The sequence below is a fragment of the Lagenorhynchus albirostris genome, chromosome 8, assembly GCF_949774975.1.
Source record: "Lagenorhynchus albirostris chromosome 8, mLagAlb1.1, whole genome shotgun sequence".
In the NCBI taxonomy this organism is placed as follows: Eukaryota; Metazoa; Chordata; class Mammalia; order Artiodactyla; family Delphinidae; genus Lagenorhynchus; species Lagenorhynchus albirostris.
The window spans coordinates 1,109,498-1,132,296 of NC_083102.1; the positions used below are offsets into that span (position 1 = coordinate 1,109,498).

General features: G+C 56.5%; 1 protein-coding gene across 1 annotated transcript in view; it reads left to right on the forward strand.

The window, feature by feature from the left end:
- The window catches only part of PTPRN2 (protein tyrosine phosphatase receptor type N2), a 673,487-nt gene that overhangs the window by 644,222 nt on the left and 6,466 nt on the right, over positions 1-22,799 (forward strand). Inside the window, 3 exon segments of the mRNA XM_060156261.1 lie at positions 4,454-4,507; positions 7,298-7,362; positions 20,859-20,932. Coding sequence (XP_060012244.1) covers positions 4,454-4,507; positions 7,298-7,362; positions 20,859-20,932 — 193 coding nt within the window.

Here is a 22,799-nt window from a genome sequence, read left to right on the forward strand (position 1 = left end):
ATGACCTTGGATGAACACCTGGCTGGAGTTCCCACAGTACCGTGTATTTGTGGTGCGGTTTGGAAGCTGACAGTTTAAAAATATCGAGAGAGAAAATGAAGGTGTCGAAGGCCACCCATGACCACGTTCTGAGCTTTCTGGAAACTCCCTTACGTTTAGCTGAGTGGAAACCTAGCAAGTATGGAAAACAGATAAATATTCAAAACAAGGAATTAGAGAATAAAGGCAAAACGCTCTTTAAACCACTTTAATCGCACGTGTTCGTAAAGTGATTTGTATCTGAACAGTCACGGATACGTAACTTGAGGGAGGTTGAAACGGCGTGTTGTCATAAAGATGGGGTTTCGGGTATAACTCTGGATTTCTTGTATTTGTGTTACAGATTCTTACAGAAGGTTATTTTGATACTATTTCTTTTGCCTTTTAGCCCACTTTGAAAAACAAAACAAATTTCTTTATTTGAATAGCCCTGTGTGTTAAATAGCATGTGAAACAGCTCCAGCAGAGACGCGAGTTTGGCGTCTCGCCTGTCGCCCTGTCCCCCTACCCAGGGAGGCAGAGGGCGCGAGCGGCAGGGGGTCCTGGACGCTCTTGGACAGACCCACTCCATCCCGATTGCCTGACCATCACTTACATTTTCTTAATACGAATTCATTTCTAAAAATCTTACTTAGGGCACATTTCCTGAGATAGACTCTTCAAGAAACAGTCATTACTGGCAAAACGGATGCAGCTACACACACGGCCGTTGCCGTGTCGGTGCTCATCCAGTGTGTCTGTACATATATGCATATGGGCGTGTTTCTAGCTCCGTATCCATATATGGAGTTGGACAATACATAACCCACCCTCTGTGCTTACAGTTCGTCAGGAAGAAAGATCTGATTCCCCAAATTCCATTTCTCCAGAGTCCCAGGAGATAGGGCCCGAGAAGGTTTCGGTAAATAGAAAGGAACGCGAACCCCAGACCCGGTTTTGAGCATCTCGTTAGAGAGAAAGCTGTCCTGCCCTCACTAGCGGACAAGGTTGCTCTCATGTACTACCTGGGCCGTGGGTACGATCACATTCTCAGAGCACATCGCGCTCAGACACGGATCGCTGCTCGGTGGTTTTCTGTGTCCAGCAGCCCCACATGTCAGCCATCGGAAGGCGAGCCGGCTTCTGCAGACACTGGTCATTTCAATGCAGCGGGGCAGCTCAGCTCCCTCTGAACAATAGACCCGCGTTCGTTCCCGTTCTGGCCGAGCGCGTTCGTCAGACACCGAGATGTGTAATTAAATATTTCTGGCGCCCAGAGGGAGCACATTTACACTTTAAAGAGAAACAGCTAAGCTAAGAGATAATTAGCATCACATGTGAGGGCTTTGCGGTAGAAGAATTCTCTCTCTCTGCTACTCTCTCACTCCTGGCTGTGTGCAATGACATCCACTAACGCTGCTCACTGTAAAAATGGACAACCCTTACTTTGCCAGCTAATGAGCGGTGGCCAGTGTCATTTTTGTGATGTTGCAGCTAGTAATATGAGCCCAGTTGCATAGTCACAAAAGTGATCATTGGAAACTGTGACTGTACTGCAGGGACAGAGTGGGAAGCCCCCTTTCTGAGCCTCTAACGACCTCTGACCTTGGCTTGCTGTTGGTTGCATGGCGTTCCTTCTCACTCAGTGACCCATGGGTTGGTTTGTATTACTAATCGTTCTTTCTCGGCGAATGCCTCCTGTTGCAGTCTATACTGATGATTTGTTCCAGTAAAGTAAAACCAGACAGCTGTGCATTCCTCATCTTCATGAATAATCCGCAGCTCTCTCTCGGGTCGACCAGATGAACGCTTTGGTGGACTGTGTGATGCCTCTGCTTTTCTCCTTGTGATGCTTTATGTGGTAACAATACAAGTACTGGTTCTGTGTAAATAAAACTCGAAACCATGGCCGCACCTGGATTTCCACTCGCGCCTCCTTGACTGCTGTAGCTGTTGGTAAATAGGTTTAGCACAGGGAGGGGCTGTCACGGGTGTTAAAATCACACTGAAACCTTCTTGGGTCCTGCCGAGGCAGCGGTCCCAGCACACTGGAGAAAAGAACACTTCAAACGCGTCGTACGATAGAGACCAGAATTGCAGCCTGGAGAAGCAAGTCACGGCCAAAGTAGCCAGTAATTTGCTCTCTAGCCACATTTCTTAGCCAGGGAGGTGATTCCTACTGCGTTTGGCCAAAGGGGGCCCGACCGGCCGGCTGTACATGGAGCACGGCTGGTCTGTTGCTTCCTTATGCTGTCCTTTCCTGCAACCAGCACGTTTCAAAGAAGGACATCTTGTTGTTGTGTTTATTTCTTTTTCAATGTACCTTTTTTGTGCTTGGCCCCATCAGAAAAAATGAGCAAAACCGGGGTATTGGCCGGAAGTTGAGTTTAGCCTTTAGAAACACAGACAGGCCCGGCAGGTGGGAAACATAACAGGGTGTTGGAGGTGCCGAGCTGAGGTGGGTCACACCTGAAAGATTCCGTGACTGAGAAGCGTCCAGGAGAAAGTTCTGTTTGAAGGTGCAAGGCCTGTAAAAGTAAGCCACCCCGGCTCTGGTCTCACGGGCGAGCAGGCTCCGTGCTGCGCACACGCACACACAGCACGTGCATCACGCCTGGACGCACACGCACGTGCACACGCACACACACGGCCTTCATCGGGCTGGCGGGCTCCCCACTGCTCACGCTGGAGACAAGTCCTTGGGGCCTGGCATCTATTCTGTCGGAGCTAAAGCTCACCGTTGCCTTGACAACCTGACTGGAGAATGGGAGGTTTTAGAAGGAACTGGTAGATCTCTTTTCCAATCTCTTCTTCTCAAAGGGCTGAGAACTTTCCAGGGATCCTGACACAGACGTTCCCTCAACTTAATCACTTCCCCTTTCCTCTCCCTTAAACCCTAACACTGGGGTGTAGGTCAAAAGCAAGGATAGGCTCCAGCAGAAGCAGTGCCGTGGCCACGAGGACGCTGGGCCGCCTGTTGTACCCGGGTTTCTGGGTCCTCACCTCCCAGGCTCCCTGAGGTCCAGGCTTGAAGCCTGGCTCTCAGCCGGGGAACAGCCACAGAGCACGTGCCGCTGCCCCGATGGCCCCGGGCGTGGCCGTCTCCGGGCACATCTTACGTGGACCGCACGGCCACCTCCTGCCACTTCCCTGGTGCCGTTCTGGGGGTGGAGTCTCCCTTCAGAAGCACCTATTCTGTTCACTCCATAGCGGAAGTAGGAAAGCAACAGAGCTCTGACATTTGGGCAATAAATGTCATTTTATGTGACATTAAAATACCCACTCAGCTCACCCATCAGCTACAGCACTCGACTCCCTCCCAATCCCACACTGTCTCAGGGGTTTGTAGCAAAAGAACCCGCTGATTGAATTTCCACTTTCAACTATTTCCATGCTGAGCAGACAAGCCTTTGCAGAGAAATGTGACATTTTCCCATTTCCGGCATATGAAGGAAAAGATTTTTCTCTACTGTCATTCTTTTTAAACTTTAACTTCGCGTCTTATATCATAGACATTCTCAGCACATTTTAGTGCACACCCCCCTCACGCATTTTTTCCCTCCAATTAACCAAAATTCTGTCTTTAATTTTCTTTATTTAGAAAGATTTTACTGAGAATTTGGATATAATTTGTAAACATGATTAGTTGTTTCACTGAATTACAAAAACTATCAAGCTTATACAGTGAATTTCCTAGCAGTGCTCTGTAGTGATTTAGGATTTGGTTACAAAATCTTAATCTACGCTTCTTGTTAATTTTCATGAATTCTGACCTAAAATCTGCACAACCGAGTTGTTTGCAACATAGTCAACGCTTCTTGTTAATTTTCATAAATTCTAACCTAAAATCTGCACAAACAAGTTGTTTTAAACATAATCAGATTTATAAAAATGGAAATATGCGTCTTGGACATAATTGAGGCTTCTCTGTAATTTAGATATCCTTACAAAACTGACAGATCAGGAAGTGTCTTTAAGATGCTGTCTTGAGACATCCCAGTAATGTTGCATTCCAATGTGACGTCTAGACTGTAAGAAATGCGGAGTGTAAATTGCAAAACTCAAAAATTTAAGTGAAGAATCTAGACATATCACAACAACAACGGAAGTCAAATTAACCAGAGCAAGGGGTGGGGAGTGGGGAGGCTCACACTGATGGATCTGTTGACCTCAGGCCAGAGTTCATACTTGTAAAGGGAAAAAGAAAACTGTGAAAATGTAAGAATTGTTTTCAAAGCTCTGTTTAATAATTGAATATTGAAAAGAAAAATAAACCTTTGAAAATGTGTGCATAATTTTGATCTTCTTTGTCAAAACAGGGTATTGCAAAATGATGTCCAAGAGCCGGTCTGTTTGCTTTGGCGTATGGGCTGTTGGGATGGCTGCTACAGAGTCTGGTACATAATCATAACTTCTGTGTCTCTCTTTATTTCAGAAAAGTAAACAAGTGCTACAGGGGCCGTTCTTGTCCAATAATTGTCCACTGCAGGCAAGTACAACTTTTAACCTGGATTAAGAAGTGTTCACTACCTCAAAAGTAACCACTATTAAATATAGGAACTGAACCTCCTGATTGCTTAATAAGTATATCTAACTGGTACTTCTAAAGGCAACCGAGGAGATAAACTTATTTTGTCTTAAACCCTCCTGGGACCGCTGCGCAAACGCTGTGAGACAGTGTGTGTGGTGTGTGGAGGGCTCTCGGCCCAGCACGCCTCGCAGACGTTTGGAAACCTGCGCAGAGGCTGGGGCCAGTTATGAACAGGACAGACCTGGAATCAAACGAGTGGCCTTCGGGTGAAAGTTCAGTGGCTCAAGTGTCCTCGAGTGGGTTCCCCCCAACCAAGAAGAAAGATCCACTGGAAGAAAACTCCCTCCGAGGGCGAGCTCTTCCCCGAGCTCCTACCCACCGCTTTTGGTGAAGAAGTGTGCTCAATTGTCTAGAACTGTCTTCAGAGTATTCCTTTCTGCCTGGGATCAAAAGGAGTCAGGTCTCCAAAGATCAAACACCAAGTTTGTCCAGTCAGTCAAGAAGTCTGTGCGTGCATGTCTCTGAGTGTGTGTGTGTCGGAGTGTGTGTGCCTGTGTGTGTGCACCTGCATGAGTGTGTGTGTATCTGAGTGTGTGGGTGTGGAATGTGTGTGCACCCGCATGAGTGTGTCTGAGTGTGTGGGTGTGGAATGTGTGTGCCCCTGCATGAGTGTGTGTGTGTATCTGAGTGTGTGGGTGTGGAATGTGTGTGTGTGTGTGTGTTTCTGTGTCGGTCCATGAGAGAAGACGAGGTGTGCAGAGCATGGTCTGTATCCTCGAGAACTGGACCAGAGCACCTTTAACCCACCCGAGGAGAACCGTCTCCAGTTCTGAGGCAGATCTGGGCAGAGCTGTGTGACATGAGCTGAAGGGAACTGAGGAGACCCTCGGCCGCAGGCCGGTCACTCGGGTGTCGGCGACACTGGCGTGGCGGCATCCCCACCTCTGGAGCGCAGGTGGGCACAGCGCAATGCGGAATCATTCTCTTTCCAACCGAGGCTTTTTCCACCGTTTGTTTGAGAAACGTGTTGAGGCCAAACTCAGCGACTCTTTGCTGTGAAAGGACAAGCGGCAGGCTCCCGGGCCGCTGGCCGGCCCACAGGTGCGAGACTGAGAGCACGGTCACACAGCTCCCCAGGTCCTGAAATGGAGACGCTGATCTTCTCCTTAGGTTGGCTGATTCTGCCAGGAGTATAAGTGTAAACACCATCCTCTTACTTATGTGCTGCCCGTGGGCGTGAGAACAGCCTGCTTGACCTAAGGACCACCTCAGGGCTCATGATGCAGGAGGAGAGATGCAGGGCTACTTCCTCCGAGAAGAGGCGCCTTCCTTTTCTCTCACTGGCTGTTGTCGAGCCACAATTCAGAACGTTTTTACAACTCTCGTCCAGGTGGTGATTATTCCCATTACAGCTGGGGGACGAGGGGGGATGAAGAGAGGCTCCGTTGCAGTGATGGGGGACATGTGCACCCCGCTCCTTGGAGCGGCGGACAGACGGCCCCCCAAGGGTGTGGACACACGAGACCTGCACCCGTCCTTCTTCCCCTGTTCACAGCTGGCCTCTTGCAGACACTTTAAATACAAATGCCATCAACTCTGACACTGCCAGGCATTTCTTTATTTCATTTTTTTTCCGACAAAATTTGCTGAATCTTTGACCAAAGAGGGGAGAAAAAAGGAAGAAAAGAACAAATCAACACAGGCACAATAGCTAATCCGCACCACTGTTAGCTCAGGGCTGAAAGCACTCCAGCCTCCCCTCTGCCCCTCCTCTTCCCCCTCCCCCTCCTCCTCCTTCCCCTTCTCTTCCCCTCCCCCTCCCCTCCCCTCCCCTGCCCTCCCCCTCCCCTGCCCTCCCCCTCCCCTCCACTCCCCCCTCCCCTGCCCTCCCCCTCCCCTCCTCCTCCCCTCCCCCACCCTCCCCTCCCCCACCCCTCCCTCCCCCTCCCCCTCCCCTTCCCCCTCCCCCTCCCCTCCCCTCCACTCCCCTCCCCTTCCCCTCCCCTCCCCTCCCCTTCCCTTCCCCTCCCCCTCCCCTCCCCTTCCCCCTCCCCTCTCCTCCCCTCCCTTTCCCCCTCCCCTCCCCTTCCCCCTCCCCTCCCCTCCCTCCCCTTCCCCCTCCCCTCCCCTCCCTCCCCTTCCCCCTCCCTCCCCTTCCCTCTCCCCTCCCCTCCCCTCCCCTCCCCTCCCCCTCCCCTCCCCTCCCCTCCCCTCCCCTCCCTCCCCTTCCCCCTCCCTCCCCTTCCCTCTCCCCTCCCCTCCCCTCCCCTCCCCTCCCCTCCCCCTCCCCTCCCCTTCCCCCTCCCCTCCCCTCCCTCCCCTTCCCCCTCCCTCCCCTTCCCTCTCCCCTCCCCTCCCCTCCCCTCCCCTCCCCCTCCCCTCCCCTCCCCTCCCTCCCTTCCCCTCCCCTTCCCTTCCCATCTCCTCCCCCTCCCCTCCCCCTCCCCTCCCCCTCCCCTCCCCCTCCCCTCCCCCTCCCCTCCCCCTCCCCTCCCCTTCCCCCTCCCCTCCCTCCCCTCCCCCTCCCCTCCCCCTCCCCTCCTCCTCCCCCTCCATTCCCATCCTCCTCCCCTCTCCCACCCTGACCCCCCTCACCCCCTTTCTTTCTCTTCCTCTCCAGTTCTCCACCCTGCCCTCCTGTCCTCTCATGGGCCCCCCTTGAGCACAGAGGCGAGATGCCATCGTTGGCGTGTGGGGAGTGGGGACAGCATGGTGCGTGTGTCCTCATCTCTCTCCTTCTATTGACAGTGATGGCGCGGGCAGGAGCGGCACCTACATCCTGGTCGACATGGTTCTCAATAAGATGGCCAAAGGTAAGGCTCAGAGCGGGCTGCTCCGTGCGGCTCAGAGCGGGCTGCTCCGTGCGGCTCAGAGCGGGCTGCTCCGTGCGGCTCAGAGCGGGCTGCTCCGTGCGGCTCAGAGCGGGCTGCTCCGTGCGGCTCAGAGCGGGCTGCTCCGTGCGGCTCAGAGCGGGCTGCTCCGTGCGGCTCAGAGCGGGCTGCTCCGTGCGGCTCAGAGCGGGCTGCTCCGTGCGGCTCAGAGCGGGCTGCTCCGTGCGGCTCAGAGCGGGCTGCTCCGTGCGGCTCAGAGCGGGCTGCTCCGTGCGGCTCAGAGCGGGCTGCTCCGTGCGGCTCAGAGCGGGCTGCTCCGTGCGGCTCAGAGCGGGCTGCTCCGTGCGGCTCAGAGCGGGCTGCTCCGTGCGGCTCAGAGCGGGCTGCTCCGTGCGGCTCAGAGCGGGCTGCTCCGTGCGGCTCAGAGCGGGCTGCTCCGTGCGGCTCAGAGCGGGCTGCTCCGTGCGGCTCAGAGCGGGCTGGGGTTGCCATGGCAGCCTGGTGCAGCAGTCACAGAGATCCTTGGGGAAAATGAGCCTGAGCCGCAGGAAGGCTGTTTGCGGCAAAGCGCGTCCATTTCTAAGGGTCCTCCTTCGTCACCTCCGCCGGGGTCGCGCACTGGGCTCAGTGCACAGTCGGTGACGCGTGAGTGCTCGCTGAGGACGTCCCGTGTTAACACCAGGAGTGAGGAGAAGGCAGCCTGATCTTCCAGCGTTTCAGCGGCTCAGAATAGCCTTAAATCCTCCCTGTTATTCAAACTATATCTGCAAAATTCAGAGCCACCTAAAATCTCTTGGAGTGAGTGTCTCTAAAATAGGTCACCTTTGGATGCCCCTTTGTAATAACATCGTTTTAGCACATGAATCGCTCTCCGTGGTCCTGGGCCTTTCCCTCCTAAAGACAGTGTCCGGGGACTTGGGGTTAGAGTGCTGTGATCTGAGCACAGACCTGGGATGAGTTCATGGCTTGGGTGGAGTTTAACCCATGAGAGTGCAGGGACCAAACGGGGCTGGGGCTCCCCAGGCGTGGTCCACAGGACAAACCCATGAGGTGTCCCCTTAGAGGCCAGTAGTCAACTGGGAGAAGATTCTCTCAGACCCACCTCTGGGAGAACCACGCACCCGTCAGCAGGGAGGCCCTAACCTGGCCTGAAAAGGCGCTTCCTTGTTCTTGAGCTGCCTGTCAGCCTCCAGGGAACTTGGGCAGGACACACTGCGATGAGTGACGTCTTACGGTCTCCTTCCCACCTGTGAAAACGTCTTCCTCTCCACATTGACCCACTCACGCACACACGCACACGTGTGTTCTCAGCTAGGGCACCCGCCTTCCAGGACGCCCACCCTTCATCCTGTGCCGGCAGGAAGGGCAGACACCGATTACAGAAATGGATTTCTATACATTGTCACACCGCTGCCGGCAGCTCTGAAAGACGCATCTTTCTTACTCCATTTCTCCTGCTTAAAAGAAAAACAGAACACATCTTTAGCCCAAGGATATCGACGTGTGAGGATAAAATAAGAGCCATCGTGTTACACGCGAGGACTAGAGAGCTTGAGCGTTACCAGCACTACAGCTAGTAAGCATGTGACCAGCCGGGACCCAGCACTGGCCCCCTTGTGCCGCAGGCTCCCTGCCGGCTCCGGCTCCGGGGCGGGGAGGCGGGGGTGCGGGACGGTGGGCCGGGCTCACACCACCAGAGACCGTATTTCACGCCCTGAAGTAGCTCCGAGCTGTGATGTGCAAACAAAGAAACAACGAGGCAAATGCAAATGCTCTGACGGTGCTTTTTAATAACATGTTTTGGCCTTAGATCCAAAAAGCTAACTTTTTTGGCGGAAAGGTCATTTGTTCCCCGTCCAGTAATGCCTCTGTGTCCCATCAACTGTATCTGTCTCTTCATTTGCAAACGCGCCGTCACTCCGAGCCGGCAGCCCACAGCGGAATTCCTGCTTCTCCCCCATCCTGCTCCCCTGTCTGCTGTCACATGTAGCGTTTCCCCGTCTATCAAACCAAATGCCTTCCGAGAATGCGGATCCCCTTGCGTGTTTGAGGTGCCGCCTTTGTGTGTAAGCAAGTGACACAGGAACCCACTGCGTATACACCGTGTGGCATGGCGCCCGGCTCGTCCCAAGGACAGGCGCCCCAGCGGTACCGGTACCGGGGCGGGGGGAATACCCGGGTGTCCACGCAGCAGGTGTGAGGGCACCTGGAGCAGGACAGTGCCGCAGCCCCGGGGGCGGGGCCGACCCCCATCCCGGCTGCCCCCCGCCCCGCCTGCCCCGTCCTGTCAAAGCCCACTTGAGGCTCGGCTGCGGCAACAGTGCGAGCCCAGCCATGTGGAACTGACCCGGGAGGGCGGTCTCCAGGCTCTTTCAGAGATTGGTCACCCCTCATTCTGCCCCTGACCTGCTCCCCTCTGCCCGGGGGCCCGCGCTGTGAAATCCCCTGACCCAGGGCCCAGGCTGCAGTCTCGGGCCAGATCAAAGGGCAGGGCGGCCCCTCGGCCTGCGAGGTGGGCCTTTCCCAGGCCGCCCCGGCGAGCGGCCGCCGGGGTTTTGTTCTGGGCCGGGCTCGCGGGGCCGGGCGGCCAGGGCCACCTTTGTCTGGCCTGAGAAGCCGGAGGCCCGTGCTGCCGGCCCGCGTTCATCAAATGATCAAAGGCTCTGGGCCTGGACACGAAGCCTTTCTTCCTGTTCCCTTTTTCTTAAAGGAATGAATTGCAGGAGGACCGAAGAATGCCTCTCCCAAGCTGTCCTGCAGCCCGGCGCCTGCGTCGGCCCTGGGCTCTGAGGCTGGCCGGGGACACTCGGGCAGCCCAGCCAGCCACAGCCTGGAGCCTGGGCCGGGCACACGGGCTTCGGGGAGTAAAGCCTTTGATGCAGCAGGAATCGTAAGGGGCTTTCGGCACCGTCTGGTCTGTCAGCGAGCAGACAGGATGCGGTTGGAAGTCTGAGTTGGGGGGCTGGTTCTCTGCCCGGGTTTGTGGCGGGAAAGTCAGGGGTCAACCTGTAAAATTCTTCCACACGTTTTTCCCGTGGCTGCGAACACGCGTCTAACTCGGGCTAATATTTTGGGTCAGAATCAGGGTTCGGTAGCGTTCCTCTCTCACCTAGGGACTGAGCTCAGACGTAGCAATGTTGGTTTTGCAGCCGAGATATTCTCCAAGCTTGTGCCTCTTACGTTTTTGTCCGTGACCTCTCTTTGCCCAGGGTCACCACAATTTTTCAAACAAATGGAGAGCACCAGGCGGATGGTGGGGCTTCCCGAGGACCACATGTGCTGGGTCACCTGGAGGTGGCCTCACGGGCTGTCCCTCACCGGGGGCCACGGAGGAAGCCCCACCTCTGGGAAGCTGGCCGTGCCGCCCTGAGCCTCCCGGCTCCTGGGGTGTCCACAGGCCTGGACTGTCCTGGGGGCCTGTTCCTGTCGTTTGGCAGGAACTGCAGCAGGACTGGGATTTCATGGTGTGACGTGGGGTGCCGGCCCGAGTCGGCAGGTGCGCCTGGAGACGCCTCTTAAGCTTGCATCGGCCGCGAGTTCGTCCTAAGCGGTCTCAGCACGGAGTGTGAAGGGATGTGCAGCGCCCGCGTGGCCATCTGTCCAGCTCCCGGTCTCCATCCTCAGGAAGCTCGTCTTCCTTACTATGTCCCTGTCACGTGGTGGCGTCAGTAAGCATCTCCTCATGCACAATCTCCATCGTGCCTCCTGTGTCTGTGACTCTGACAGCTCTTGGGACCTCACATGAGTGGAATCAGACAGTGTGTGCCCTTCTGTGCCTCGCTTATGTCACTGAGCGTCACGTCCTCAAGGTGCACCGTGTTGGAGCCAGTGGCAGGATTTCCTTCCTGCTGAGGCTGAATGACGTTCCGTTGCAGGGGTGGGGACCACGGGTAGCTTATCCGTCATCCATCTGTAGACACTCGGGTCGCTCCCACTTTCAGCTGCTGAATTAATGCTGCTATGATCGTGGGTGTGCAAACATCTCTTTGAGCTTCTGCTTTCAGTTCTTTGGGGTTATACACCCCGTGTGGAATTGCTGGATCGCATGGCAGTTTTATTTCTGATTTCTTGAGGACCCTCCGTACTGTTTTCCACGGCAGCTGCACCATTTTCCATTCCCACCAACAGTGCATAAGGAAGGGCTCCAGTTCCCACACCCCCTTCAACACTTGTGTCATTTTCTGGGGTTTTGATAGTAGCCATCCTCATGGCTGGGAAGCAGCATCTCGCTGTGGGTTTGCTTTGCATTTTCCTAAGGACTAGAGATGTTGAGCACCTTTTCATGTGTGTGTCAACCATTTGGACATTTTCTTTGGAGAAGTGTCTATTCAAGTTCTTTGCCCATTTTTTAATTGGGCTGTTTGGTTTTTTGTCATTGAGGTGTAGGAGTTCTTTATATATTGTGAATATTAAACCCTTATCAGATGTGTGATTTGCAAATATTTTCTCCCATTCTGGGAGAAGTAACACTTCGTGGCTCGTTGAACTTTTAAAACCCAGCACTCCCCCAGAGCTGCACTGTTCGGGGCATTAGCCATCAGGCACGTGTGGCAACTTACATGATAAGATTGAAACGCTGACCACATGCCAGGCGCCCCAATACACAGGTGCCCGGGGGCTGCCAAACAGGCGGTGCAGACGGAAAACGCGCCTGTGACGGGAAGTCCCGTTGGGTGGCCGTGCTCCAGGGAGCAGAGCTGAAGGTGGTCGTCCACGTGTGTCCGGTCCTCCATCTCTTCTGTCTCTCGGCCCTGCTCCCTCCGTCCCTTCCTCTGTGGCCTTGGACTGGCCTCCCCGCTCGCTCCTGTGCCCGTCTCTTCTGCACACAGCGGTCAGCAGGATGTTAAAGAGAGAGATCTCGGGAGGCCCCACGTGTTCGTAGCCCCTCTCTCTGGGCCACGCCGGCTCCTTCCTGCAGAACCCAGGACCCGGCCCTGGTCTGCGGGGGACGTGCCCCCCACTCCCTTTCCCCACTCGTGGACCCTGCTGTCCCCCTCGGCCACCATCGTGGTATCGTTCCCCCTTTTGGCAAATACGGGCTGAACCACAGAAGTGTGTTCCAGCCTAGTACTTACTGAGCACCCAGAATACATGGTGAGCAAGGGAACGATCTGCCCTCCTGGGCTTTACACTCCATGTGGAGAAGCAGGTGGGGGCTGCAGCTGTGACTTGGGGCCCCGGGATGCAGGGGCAGTGGCAGGGTCGCTTCGCCCCACGCCTGTCACAGAGCCCCGTACGCGTCTGTAGCCCGTTCCTCACAGCCCCAAGGGGCCCTGAGGGCTCATTTATTCTGACACTTGGTTGCAAACTGAGGAGGCAGATCCCCAGAGGTTTGGTGACGTGCCGGAAGGCAACCAGCTGGCCAGGCTGATGCGGAGCCTGGTCTTTCTGCAAATGGCAGAGCCCAGGAGCTTAGGGGGCGGCACTGCAGAGGCATGGCCAGGCTGCGCGGTCCGGGGACAGGGGTGGAGCAGGTAGCTGGGTCTGTTAGGGCCGCAGCAGAAACTCCGCCAGGGAGGGGACCTGGAACCACAGGCTCGCTGACCGGATCCATCTGGAGCCGCTGGGGAAGGAGAACGTGCAGTGGGTCCCGGCAGGATCGACTGGGTGCCGCTGGATTCAAGGGCTGGAGGGGCAGGACCCCAGGGGTCTGTGTGCACAGGGGTCTGCACAAAGGGCCGAGCCCGCCCCTGGCCATGACCGTGCACGTGGACGGCGCTTCTACAGACGAGACTAACTGGGAGAAGCAGGCTGCACAGAGCAAGGCACGTCGAGGGGGAAACGTCTTGGTTCTATGTTTGTGGCTGAAACATGAAGACCCAGCAGAGAAGGAATTCTACGGACCAGTCTGCCTCCAGCGTGGCTTCCAGGTGGTGACGCCTCGTCTTCAGCGCATGCAGGTTTCAGGCTGAAAAAAGTGTCCAGCACAGGGTGGGGTGGGGAGGCTTTTCCTTTACCTGGAGAAATTGTGTCCCGTGAGGTGACGGGTGGCTATTTCCTCCCTGGGCTGTTCATCTGGCCAGTTGGAGCTGAGACTCGGGTGGGGACAGGGGTCCCGGGAGCAGTATCGCTGGGGGTGTGACCCAGGCCCAGGTGACACGATAGATGAGGGACTAATAGGCGAGACACGAGGCAAAATGGGACAGTTGTTCCTGGAAAACATCCTAAGCCCGTCTTATCCGGGTCCTCTCGTGAACCACATTGCAGCCCGTAATCGCACACTTTGCCTCCTAAATGCTCTCTATCCTGTGGGCAGGTAAAGCTGACAGTGCTGTGCTCTCTGACCTGCCGATGGGCGGACAGGGGCCCCGTGGACTTTGGCACCACAGGGGGCACTCCTGGCCCGTGTGGAACCCCCTGCATCTCATGGGCCAGACCTGCTCACGTGGCTTCTCCTCCCTCCTGAGTCACCCGTGGACACGGTCCCACGTGGCCGATGAGAAGCTGGGAGACCTGGCTGGACCCCACCCGACGCCGGTCCAGGGCCGTCCCTCCCATGCGCGCTTGCTTTGCCCGGAAGAGCGACAGCCAGCTTGTCACCCAGGTTTTCGTCTCTCTGGTCCCCAAACCCAGACTGGCCCCCACCCTGTCCCCGTGAGCATCGCCACCGTCCGTCCTGCTGGCCCCTGGCTGGCCATGTTTGGCAGGGTCGCCACGGCTTGGAGGCCACAAGAGTCCTTCAGCATTGCTGGCTGCCCGCCGCCCCAGAGTCTCCTACCCCGGAGACCCCAGAGGCCCAGCAAAGCTGCCCTGGCCCCTCTCAGCAGCCGCTCGCGGCTCCTCCCCAGACAGTGAGGGTCCACCCCCTCTCCTGCCAAAGACCCCTCGTCCCTCCCTGGTGGCAGGAAGCCCCCGCGCACAGCAACCCCGGTCGGGGGGCAGCGACGGCTCAAACACTGTGAAGTAGGACCTGAGGCCTGTGCCCTGGCTGAGCGGCCGCGCTCTGCGGGTGGGCAGTGGTGTTGAGGACCACGCCTCTGTCACTTTGCATTAGTGACCCTCCCGGAAGATCCTGCCACAGTCGCGTGAACTTGTATGAGAGCGTCTGTGACAAGTGCTGACCGTCTGTGTCGTCCTTACGACCTCGCGGCGCCCGATGAGGCCTCCCGGGACCCTGCCTCTCCTTTCCCGGGTGGAGACGGTGCGAGGAATCCAAGGACCGTGGTCCCCGTGCTGCCGTCAGCTGAGTAACTAAGTAGCCCCGTCCCGGCCAGGCCACGGGGCCGGCCGCACCCTCAGTTTCTGAACCAGACGTAGACTCGGGGGCCGAGGTGGGAGGAGGGGCACGGAGAGCCTTCGATGGGGGTTTTGTGAGTGGCTGAGCGTCCAGCTCCCCTGGAGCACTTGGCCTCGGCTCAAGGGTAACAAGGGCCCAGCCCCTCGGGGCGGCCATTGGTCCCACGAGGCCCGGTTGCCTGCCCGCCCTCCTGCCCCTGTGCTCTGATCGTATGGGGGCTCAGGCGTGTGTCTGTGGCCCCAAGTGCAAGACCCTGGGCGGCACGGGAGGGCCGCCTCAGAGCCCCCCTGCTCCCCTGAGACTCCCGTGTCATTGTGGGCTCCCAGCCTCTTCCCTGCAGCCACGGACATCACCCGGATGACCCACCCCTCGTCCCCTTCGTAACTCTGACCCTTCCACTGAGGACCTGAGTGTGTCCTGGGGCTTGTGCGTCCTACGTGGTTCCTTGTCACGTGGGTGGAACCGGGAGGTAGTGAGGTCCCCGCCATTAGCTTCCCATGCACGCGCTGTGTCCACGACGCCTGCCTTCCCGGGGCAGGTGGTGATCTGAACGGCGTGCTCGTGGCCGTCACGTCCATCTCTTCTTACAAGTTTAACGGTCGCCCCTTCCTGACGCCCTCGTTTTTTTTTTGACGCCCTCTTTTTTAACCACTGTGCACTCGCATGCACTTGGGTGCCGGGTGGTTCTCAGCGTTGATGCTGCCGGTACCTGCGCAGCGTCATAGACGCTCTGGCGCCTCGTTGAACATCGCAGGATGCGTCACACAATTCCGACACCTCCTGGAGCGTAAGTGATGGCAACTTTACAGGCAATACACCCAGTCCTGCTTTTGTTTACTTGTATTTTTTTAGAAAGATCTGGAGGCATCCTAGCTTCTCCTGAAAAATGATTTCGAATTTGTTTTTAAAAACATGAAAAATACCTAGTTTGTTTGGGTTCTGAGGTACTTGATTTTCAAGTGGATATGATGCCAGTGTGTCTCCTTTGATCCCAGTGAAACCTTGTGAAAGGGAGATGATCGTTAATCTAGAAAGCCAGCAAAAAGTCTTCCTTTTTAATTTTGATGAATCTTCAGTCGATTCAGAGCATCCGGAAGCATGAAGTAGAAACTGCTCGGCACGGAAGACCCAGGACAGAGTGTGTGCATGTGCGTGTGCGTGCGCACAGTGGGGGAGTGTGTGGGAACGCGCCCACGTGTGTGCACGGTGGGAGGCCAGGGTCTGGAGGCGGCACCTGCACCCAGAGGCGGGAGGAGGGCCGCCCTCCGGCTGTGGTGCTCCCTGACTCGCGGCGCCTGGGGTGAAGGCTCGGTCATCCTGCTGACCCAGAGGGAGCCCCAGCTGTGACCTCCAGCCCTGCCGGTTGCAGGGCTGAGGCCTCGCGCTGTCCCTGCCCACCCCTGCTCAGCCTTTCCTTCCCAAACGGAGCTCGGCCGAAGACCACAGACTCTCGGGACCCAGCTCGGCGCCCAGACAGCTCTGGCTTCGTCCTGGGACACAGGCAGTGCGCCTTGCGGGCTCACGACCGTCACCGCTCTTCCTTCGCCCCTTTAGGTGTGTTTAGCGAGGAGCAGCGCTTTCCTCAGTTCTCCCAGAGGGTGGAATTGAGACAATTTCCTCCTGCAAAATAAAGGCCTCTCTCTCTCGTGCGCTTGACGCATGAGGGCTTTTTTTAACAAGAGAAAAGGATACATCGCGTCCCTGCGGTTTGCAAGACCTTCTGGTAAAAACTCTGCAACAAAATGTATTTCTGTTTATTACGTGACGTTGCTGAGGACGCTGTGGCCGCAGAGGACGGGGAGAGACAGGGCGCCCCGTGCACTAGCCAGCAGTCACCGGGGGAGTCAGGGCAAGCCTCGTAGGAGGTGCCAGGGGCCCGTTCGCTTGGCTTTCTTTCACTCTGAATTGGCTCTCGCATCCTAAGAAACTGTTTTAATATTGTGCTAATACTGAGTTCTTTCAGTGTTTCTTGTTTGATGACGAATACTTTTTTATCTAAAGCTTAAAAACCCCTGTTGTCTTAAAAATGTATTTAACCAATAACGTGAACTTCGGCGCCAATGCCCCCCACCGCACCGAGCACACTGGGAAGCCGCAGCGGCAGCCCTTCGTGTGTGTTGGCCGGTGCTCAGGGTGGCGCCGGGCCAGTGTCTCTCAGGACCCCGCCGGCCACTCCGGCCTCGAGTCTGCAGCGCACCTGCTGGGTCACTGGTGCCGGGAAAGATGGGTCAGACTGACTCACAGTTGCCCTGTGTGGTGCTGGGCCCAAATGCACAGGCTGCCTCTGTCTGTGCTGTACATTCATGGTATCACCAGCTTCGACCGACCGCAGGATGACTTAAATAAGCACATACGTTCCTCACGTATCCAAATAGCTTCTCCAATAGAAAATGCCAGAAACCTCTCCCTGAAATCACACCCCGTCTTCTGTCCGGGTTTTATTTGCATCTGTTATAATTAATTCCTCAACTAGTCACATGCTTTTCGACCTGAGCACCGCACCTCATGTGTCTGTTCTCCTGGACCTTGACATGCGATCAGCAAAATGGGATTTGTAGAGAGCATTCCATTTTAAAAGCACTAGAGGGGGCTTCCCTGGTGGCGCAGTGGTTGAGAGTCCGCCTGCCAACGCAGGGGACACGGGTTCGTGCCCCGGTCCGGGAAGATCCCACGTGCCATGGAGCCTGCGCGTCCAGAGCCTGTGCTCCACAACGGGAGAGGCCCGCGTACTGCAAAAAAAAAAAAAAAAAAAAGCACTAGAGGGAGCTTCCTAGCTATTGGGGGATTTAAATAAATCCTTTTACCTTCAGTAAAGCCTGTTATAAGGTGAAGAGGACGCACCCCCCTCCCTCCAGCCCCGAGGCTCTGGTTTACCAACGCAGACTGTGTGTCTCGTGCACCTCGGGGTTACCAGGATGCCCGGGGTCACCGAACAGCGTGCAGGGCCGTGCCTCCCGGCCCTCATAGAAGATCCTGCATGTGTGTTCTGTTAAAACTTCTCTCTCCACACACACTTCAGATGACTAACTCTCCTCCATCCTAACACGCAGGGAGACAGCAGCCGTCCACGTCGGACACTGATTCTACCTGATGAATCCATTGCTTCTCTATTTGCAGCGCCGTACGGTTTCATAAGCTTCAATTTGATTCCCTCCACTGTTGAGCCTTGGCTTCAGGCTAAGCGTGATCTGAGACGTGGTCCCCGGGCGTTTCGCGTTCCCCAGACCCTGTCTAGGGAAAACCTAAGTAGGCCTTCTCCTTCCTCTGTCAGCGGTCGTCCAAAGGAGAGTGCAGTGAAGAGAGAGGTTTCGTCCGTAGCACCTGATCAGAGCGTCACCCGGTGGCCCTGCAGTCTCCCCACGGAGCTGCCTTCGGAGGGGACCTGCACGTGGCCCCAGGCAGAGCCCTGCAGAGTCGCTCCAGGGTGACGGAGGAGGGACGGGGGGTTCGGGACTTCATGCTGGTTCTCTTGTTCAGACTAGCCCTTCGGAAGAAAAGGGCTGTTGAAAGAGTCTTTCAAACGAGTTTCAAGGACTAAAGACGCTGCCCTGAGCAACCTTAAAAAGTGGGGGGTTAAGTCTGGACCCCTCAGGATTTTGTTTTTAAAGAACGAGGATCGTCTCTGAGCTGATGAATCAACCTCCACTCCACACCTCGTTCTCCTGGCGTCCACGGGACGGGAGGACAGAGCTGCCCAGAGATAGCACTTCTCCCAGAAGGCTCTGCTCACAGAATCCGCGGGGTCACATTCACTGAGCAGCTAATACGTCCTGTGCATCGTGCGGTCACCACGCGCTGACTCGCGGCTCCCCGCGAGGCCCCTCGCTGCTCTGCTCCCGCTGGAGCTTCGCGCCCGCCCCGGACGCGCCCAGGTGGAGCTTTCTGTGTCCTGCCCACAGCCGGGCCTCTTCACGCTTGGAATTAAACTGCAGCAGCAGCAGCTCCGTGCTGCGTCCAGAGGGGCCACGCCGACCCGGCAGCTGGGTGTTTCTGGGGGGACGAGAACTCAGGTCTCGGGTGGGACACCCCCTCCCTTGCTCGCTCTCCACGTAGGACTTCACTTTCTTAAGGCAAACCTGTGGTTTGAAGAAGCCCATTTCCGTGTTCCTTTGGGGAGATGAGGAAGCAGGTTCCTGGCACAGGGGCCCCTTGGGGGGCCGCTGCGCACGTGGCCGGGGGACCCCCCCGGAGCTCCTCTTTCACCCACCGTTTCAGGCTGCTCTGGACTCACAGGTCCCCCCCAAACAAGACTGTACATCTTGTGACCTTGTCAGCTTTCGAAAACTTCTGACACCTTCAGAGGAGCCTTCAGGCAAACAGGAGACCCTGTCTTCCGCCTGGACGAGTTTCTCGGCGGATCCCCCAGAAAGAAAGACTTCCTAGAAAGACTTTGACTTAAGAGTCGGGGGGGCTTGGGGTGTTCCCATACCCGACGGAGGGCGTTCATTGTCTGGAAGGATGGCCAGCTTAGATGTGATGAGCTCATGCCAGCCACACTGTCCCCACACCTCGAGGCACTCGGACTGGCCACCGTGCTGGCCGAGGGGGGTCAGCCCGGATCCTGGCCTCCCGGTCTCAGCAACTTACTGCCAGATTCCCAATACTCGTGGCAGTTTCCCTGGCGCGAGCACAGCACCTGGTTGGAATGTGTCTCCTCCCAGCCGCCCCTCCCTCCAGCCGCCAGCCCCTCCCACTTCAGGCACCCTCTCCCTGAGACAGTGTGCGGTCCCCCCACCTTCCCTCCCACCCTCATCCGTGTCCCCAGCAGCATCTCCCTGCCACTCGGAAAAAGGCGCTGGCGGCTCAGCTGTCACCCACGTGGGCCTCAGGCCTCCAGGATGAACCAGGGCACTAAGGCTGCCGCGGCCTTGGACGCTTTCAGGCGCGCCTCCCAGCTCCCGGCCAAGGGCAGGGCTGTGCACACGCAGGTGTGATGGAAGTGGGAGACCAGAGCCGTCCTGGTGGCCACCAGCCCGGTCTCGCTTCCACATCTGGGTCTGATGAGCATGGCTACCTGCTCTGCGTGACCGGGACGAGCCTCAGTTTCCCCTGAACAGGGAGTGGTGACAGTTGTGGCACCGTGAGACAAAATGCTGCGCGTGACATGCGCTTACTGGGGGTTGGTGGGGGGTCCCGGCTGACTTCAGAGGTGCGCCCCGCCCAAGCCCCCAGCATTTGACAGGATTGCACAGCAGACGTGAGATGCTCCCCTGTGAACTGTAAGAAGCTCGCGAGCTCGGGACCCGGTCTTGTTTGTTGTCCAGCTACCAAAGGACCTAGCGAGATGCAAAAACAAGAACATACGCGGAATGCGTAAGGTTACATTTTTAAACTCAAATAGTAGTATCTCTGTGGCACCCAAGTCACCTGGTGTCAGGTGGGTGCGTCTGTAGGAGGGGATCTAAGCCACACGACTAACCCGTGAGCATGTGGGGCGTCCTGACCTTTTCTTAACATTTGGAACACACTTCTAACAGGCAGGGAACTCTGCCTTTAGAAGCCAATATTTAGATGTATAAGATTAGTTCTCTGAATAAAAATCCTATGCAATAGAAATTGAAGTTTATATGCTACTTCCTATGACTTAAAACATTGTTGGGGGCCTTCCCTGATGGTCCAGTGGTTAAGACTTCGCCTTCCAATGCAGGAGGTGCGGGTTCGATCCCTGGTCAGGGAATGAATTAATTAATTAATCCCACATGCCTCGTGGCCAAAAAACCGAAACATAAAATGGAAGCAATATTGTAACAAATTCAATAAAGACTTTAAAAATGGTTCACATCAAAAATATCTTTAAAAAAAAATTCGTGGGCGTTCCCTGGAGGCCTAGTGGTTAGAATTCCGGGCCTTCACAGCTGTGGCCCGGGTTCAATCCCTGGTCGGGGAACTGAGATCCCGCAAGCCGTGCAACACAGCCAAAAAAAATAAAAGTCTTAAAATGCCACCAAAAAAAAAAAAGAAATCAAGAAAGCCTTAGTCGCTCCTGGCGGCAGCTTGCTGTGGGTATCTATATAGGCATTGATAACATTTTTCAGCCCAGCCTTCTTGAATCAATGCTAATGAAAGCCGCCTTGCCCTGTTTTCTTGTGTGAACCCTGAAACTGCCTGCCAGCCGGGCAGCTGAGGGATGACTGTCGTTGTCATTTGGCCGCTGGGCCCTGAGGGACCCCGGCAGCAGGCGAGGGACGCAGAGCGCGGGTTGTCTTGTGCCTGGGCTGAGCCCCGTTTGTGTTTGTTGCAGGCGCTAAAGAGATCGACATCGCCGCGACGCTGGAGCACTTGAGGGACCAGAGGCCACGCATGGTTCAGACAAAGGTACTGTCGGCCAGTCCTCGGGGCTGCCAGGGCTTTGCGGGGGTGGGTCTTTGTGTGGAGGTTTTCTCGAGAGGAGCGAGGGTCAGGCCGGCTGGCCTCCTCCCAGGCCAGGGCTGCACGGGGCAGGATGCGGCAGCGCCTCCCTGCAGGGTCGAGGGCAGCTCCGGCAGCAGCCAGACATTTCAGCCTGAGCAGGTGCAGTCGGACCTCAGGCCCTGGGAACTCTCCATGTGCCAGGTTTGGGGAGGGAGGGAGAACGTTGCAGTGTTATAGTCAGAGGTCAGTGATAAACGCCGGCACCCCTGCGTGGAATGTTCTGCGTTCATGCAACGTTCTGCCCACCTCCCGTATTTCCAGCTCCCACAGCTGCAGCTCTGCCGTGCGGTCATCAGGACAGTGGTCACCAGAACGTCCCCAGGTGCTGCTGGGTCCCTGAGCACCCTGAGTAGCTCGTGTGCATACTTATTAAAAAGGCCAAGTCTGCAGCAAAAGAGCAAAGACGAAAGATTCCTGGTTGGCCTGGGGTTAACCAGAGCTAGAAACAGGTCACTGTGATGACCTATTCTCTCAGCATTCCAGACATATCTGTGTCCAGCCACAAACACTCCCACACACCCTGCAGCCATAAAATAGAGACTCTTCTTCTCAGTGTGGAGTCCCGACCCTCCGCTGCCCTTAGCGCCTCCACCAAAGGCCACAAATGGTGCAAGACGCCCTTGCAAAACCGCTGCTCTGTACTTGAGGAGACTTCAAGCTACCGTAAGCTCTCCTGTGAGATCAAGCTGGGCTGTGCTTTGGTGCCTGGTGGTGACGATTCTGGGGCAACAGACACCTCATGTGTCTCACTGTCCCCCACAAAGGGCAAGCAGTTCTACGCCGTCCCTCCCTCGCTGTCACTGTGCGAAATCAAGCAGGACAGTGCGGTGTCTGAGCCTGAGGGAGAGAGAACAGTGGAAATGCCGCCCACTCCGTTGAGGAGGGAGAAGCCAGGAGCCTGGTGAGTCCGGCGAGCACACTGTGACCTTGGAGATCACTGCAAGGGCCCTTTGGCTGGTTCCGCGTTGTCGAAGCCCCAAGCACTGAGGCAAAGCCAGCTTAATTCTCTTGTAGAATCAGAAACCTCTTCTGAGTAGGACCAGAGGAAACACTCAGTGGTCAGGATCTCTGCCCAGCCCTGCCCTGTCCAGCTGGCGATCACAGCTGCCCTGATCTCTTCCCGCGTCTGGGCTGGGGCGGGGGGAAGCGTCTTGACGACACCAGCACCGACGGCCCCTCTGTCCCTCCGCTTTATTTCGGGCCCTAGAACGTGCAGCATTGTCACCAGACCCTCCTGTGGGATCTTATGTGAGAGTCACTGCACACTGCGTGTTTCCTTAGATTTTTTGAAATCTGAAATTATTTCAGACCTGCAAACACTTGCAGAAAAAATACAAGTAATTCCCGTGTGCCCTTCACCAGCTTCCCACGGTTACGCTTCGTAACCGCAGGGAACAAGCGAGGCCAGGAAGCCGGCACGGATTCGATGCCGCTGACTCACGTACGGACCGCGTCAAGTCTCCCAGGGGCCTTTCTCTGGAGCAGGGTCCCTTCCAGGAGCAGGCACGCGTGCGCTCACTGGTCACGTCCCCCTCGCCACCTCTGGTGGACGGCACCATGGCCTTGAGGACCGGCCAGGTCTGGTTGTGCTTCTTGGACTGTCTCTGGCTGGGGTGTGTCTGGTGGTCCCATGGTGGGGTCCGGGTGTGCGTCTCGACAGGAGCGTACCGGAGAAGGTGTGTGACCTCGCTGGAGAGGTGAGCTCGGCCCCTGGGCTCAGGGCGCGGCCGCCAGCATTCCCCGCTGGTCACTCTTTCTCCGTTGGCAGTGG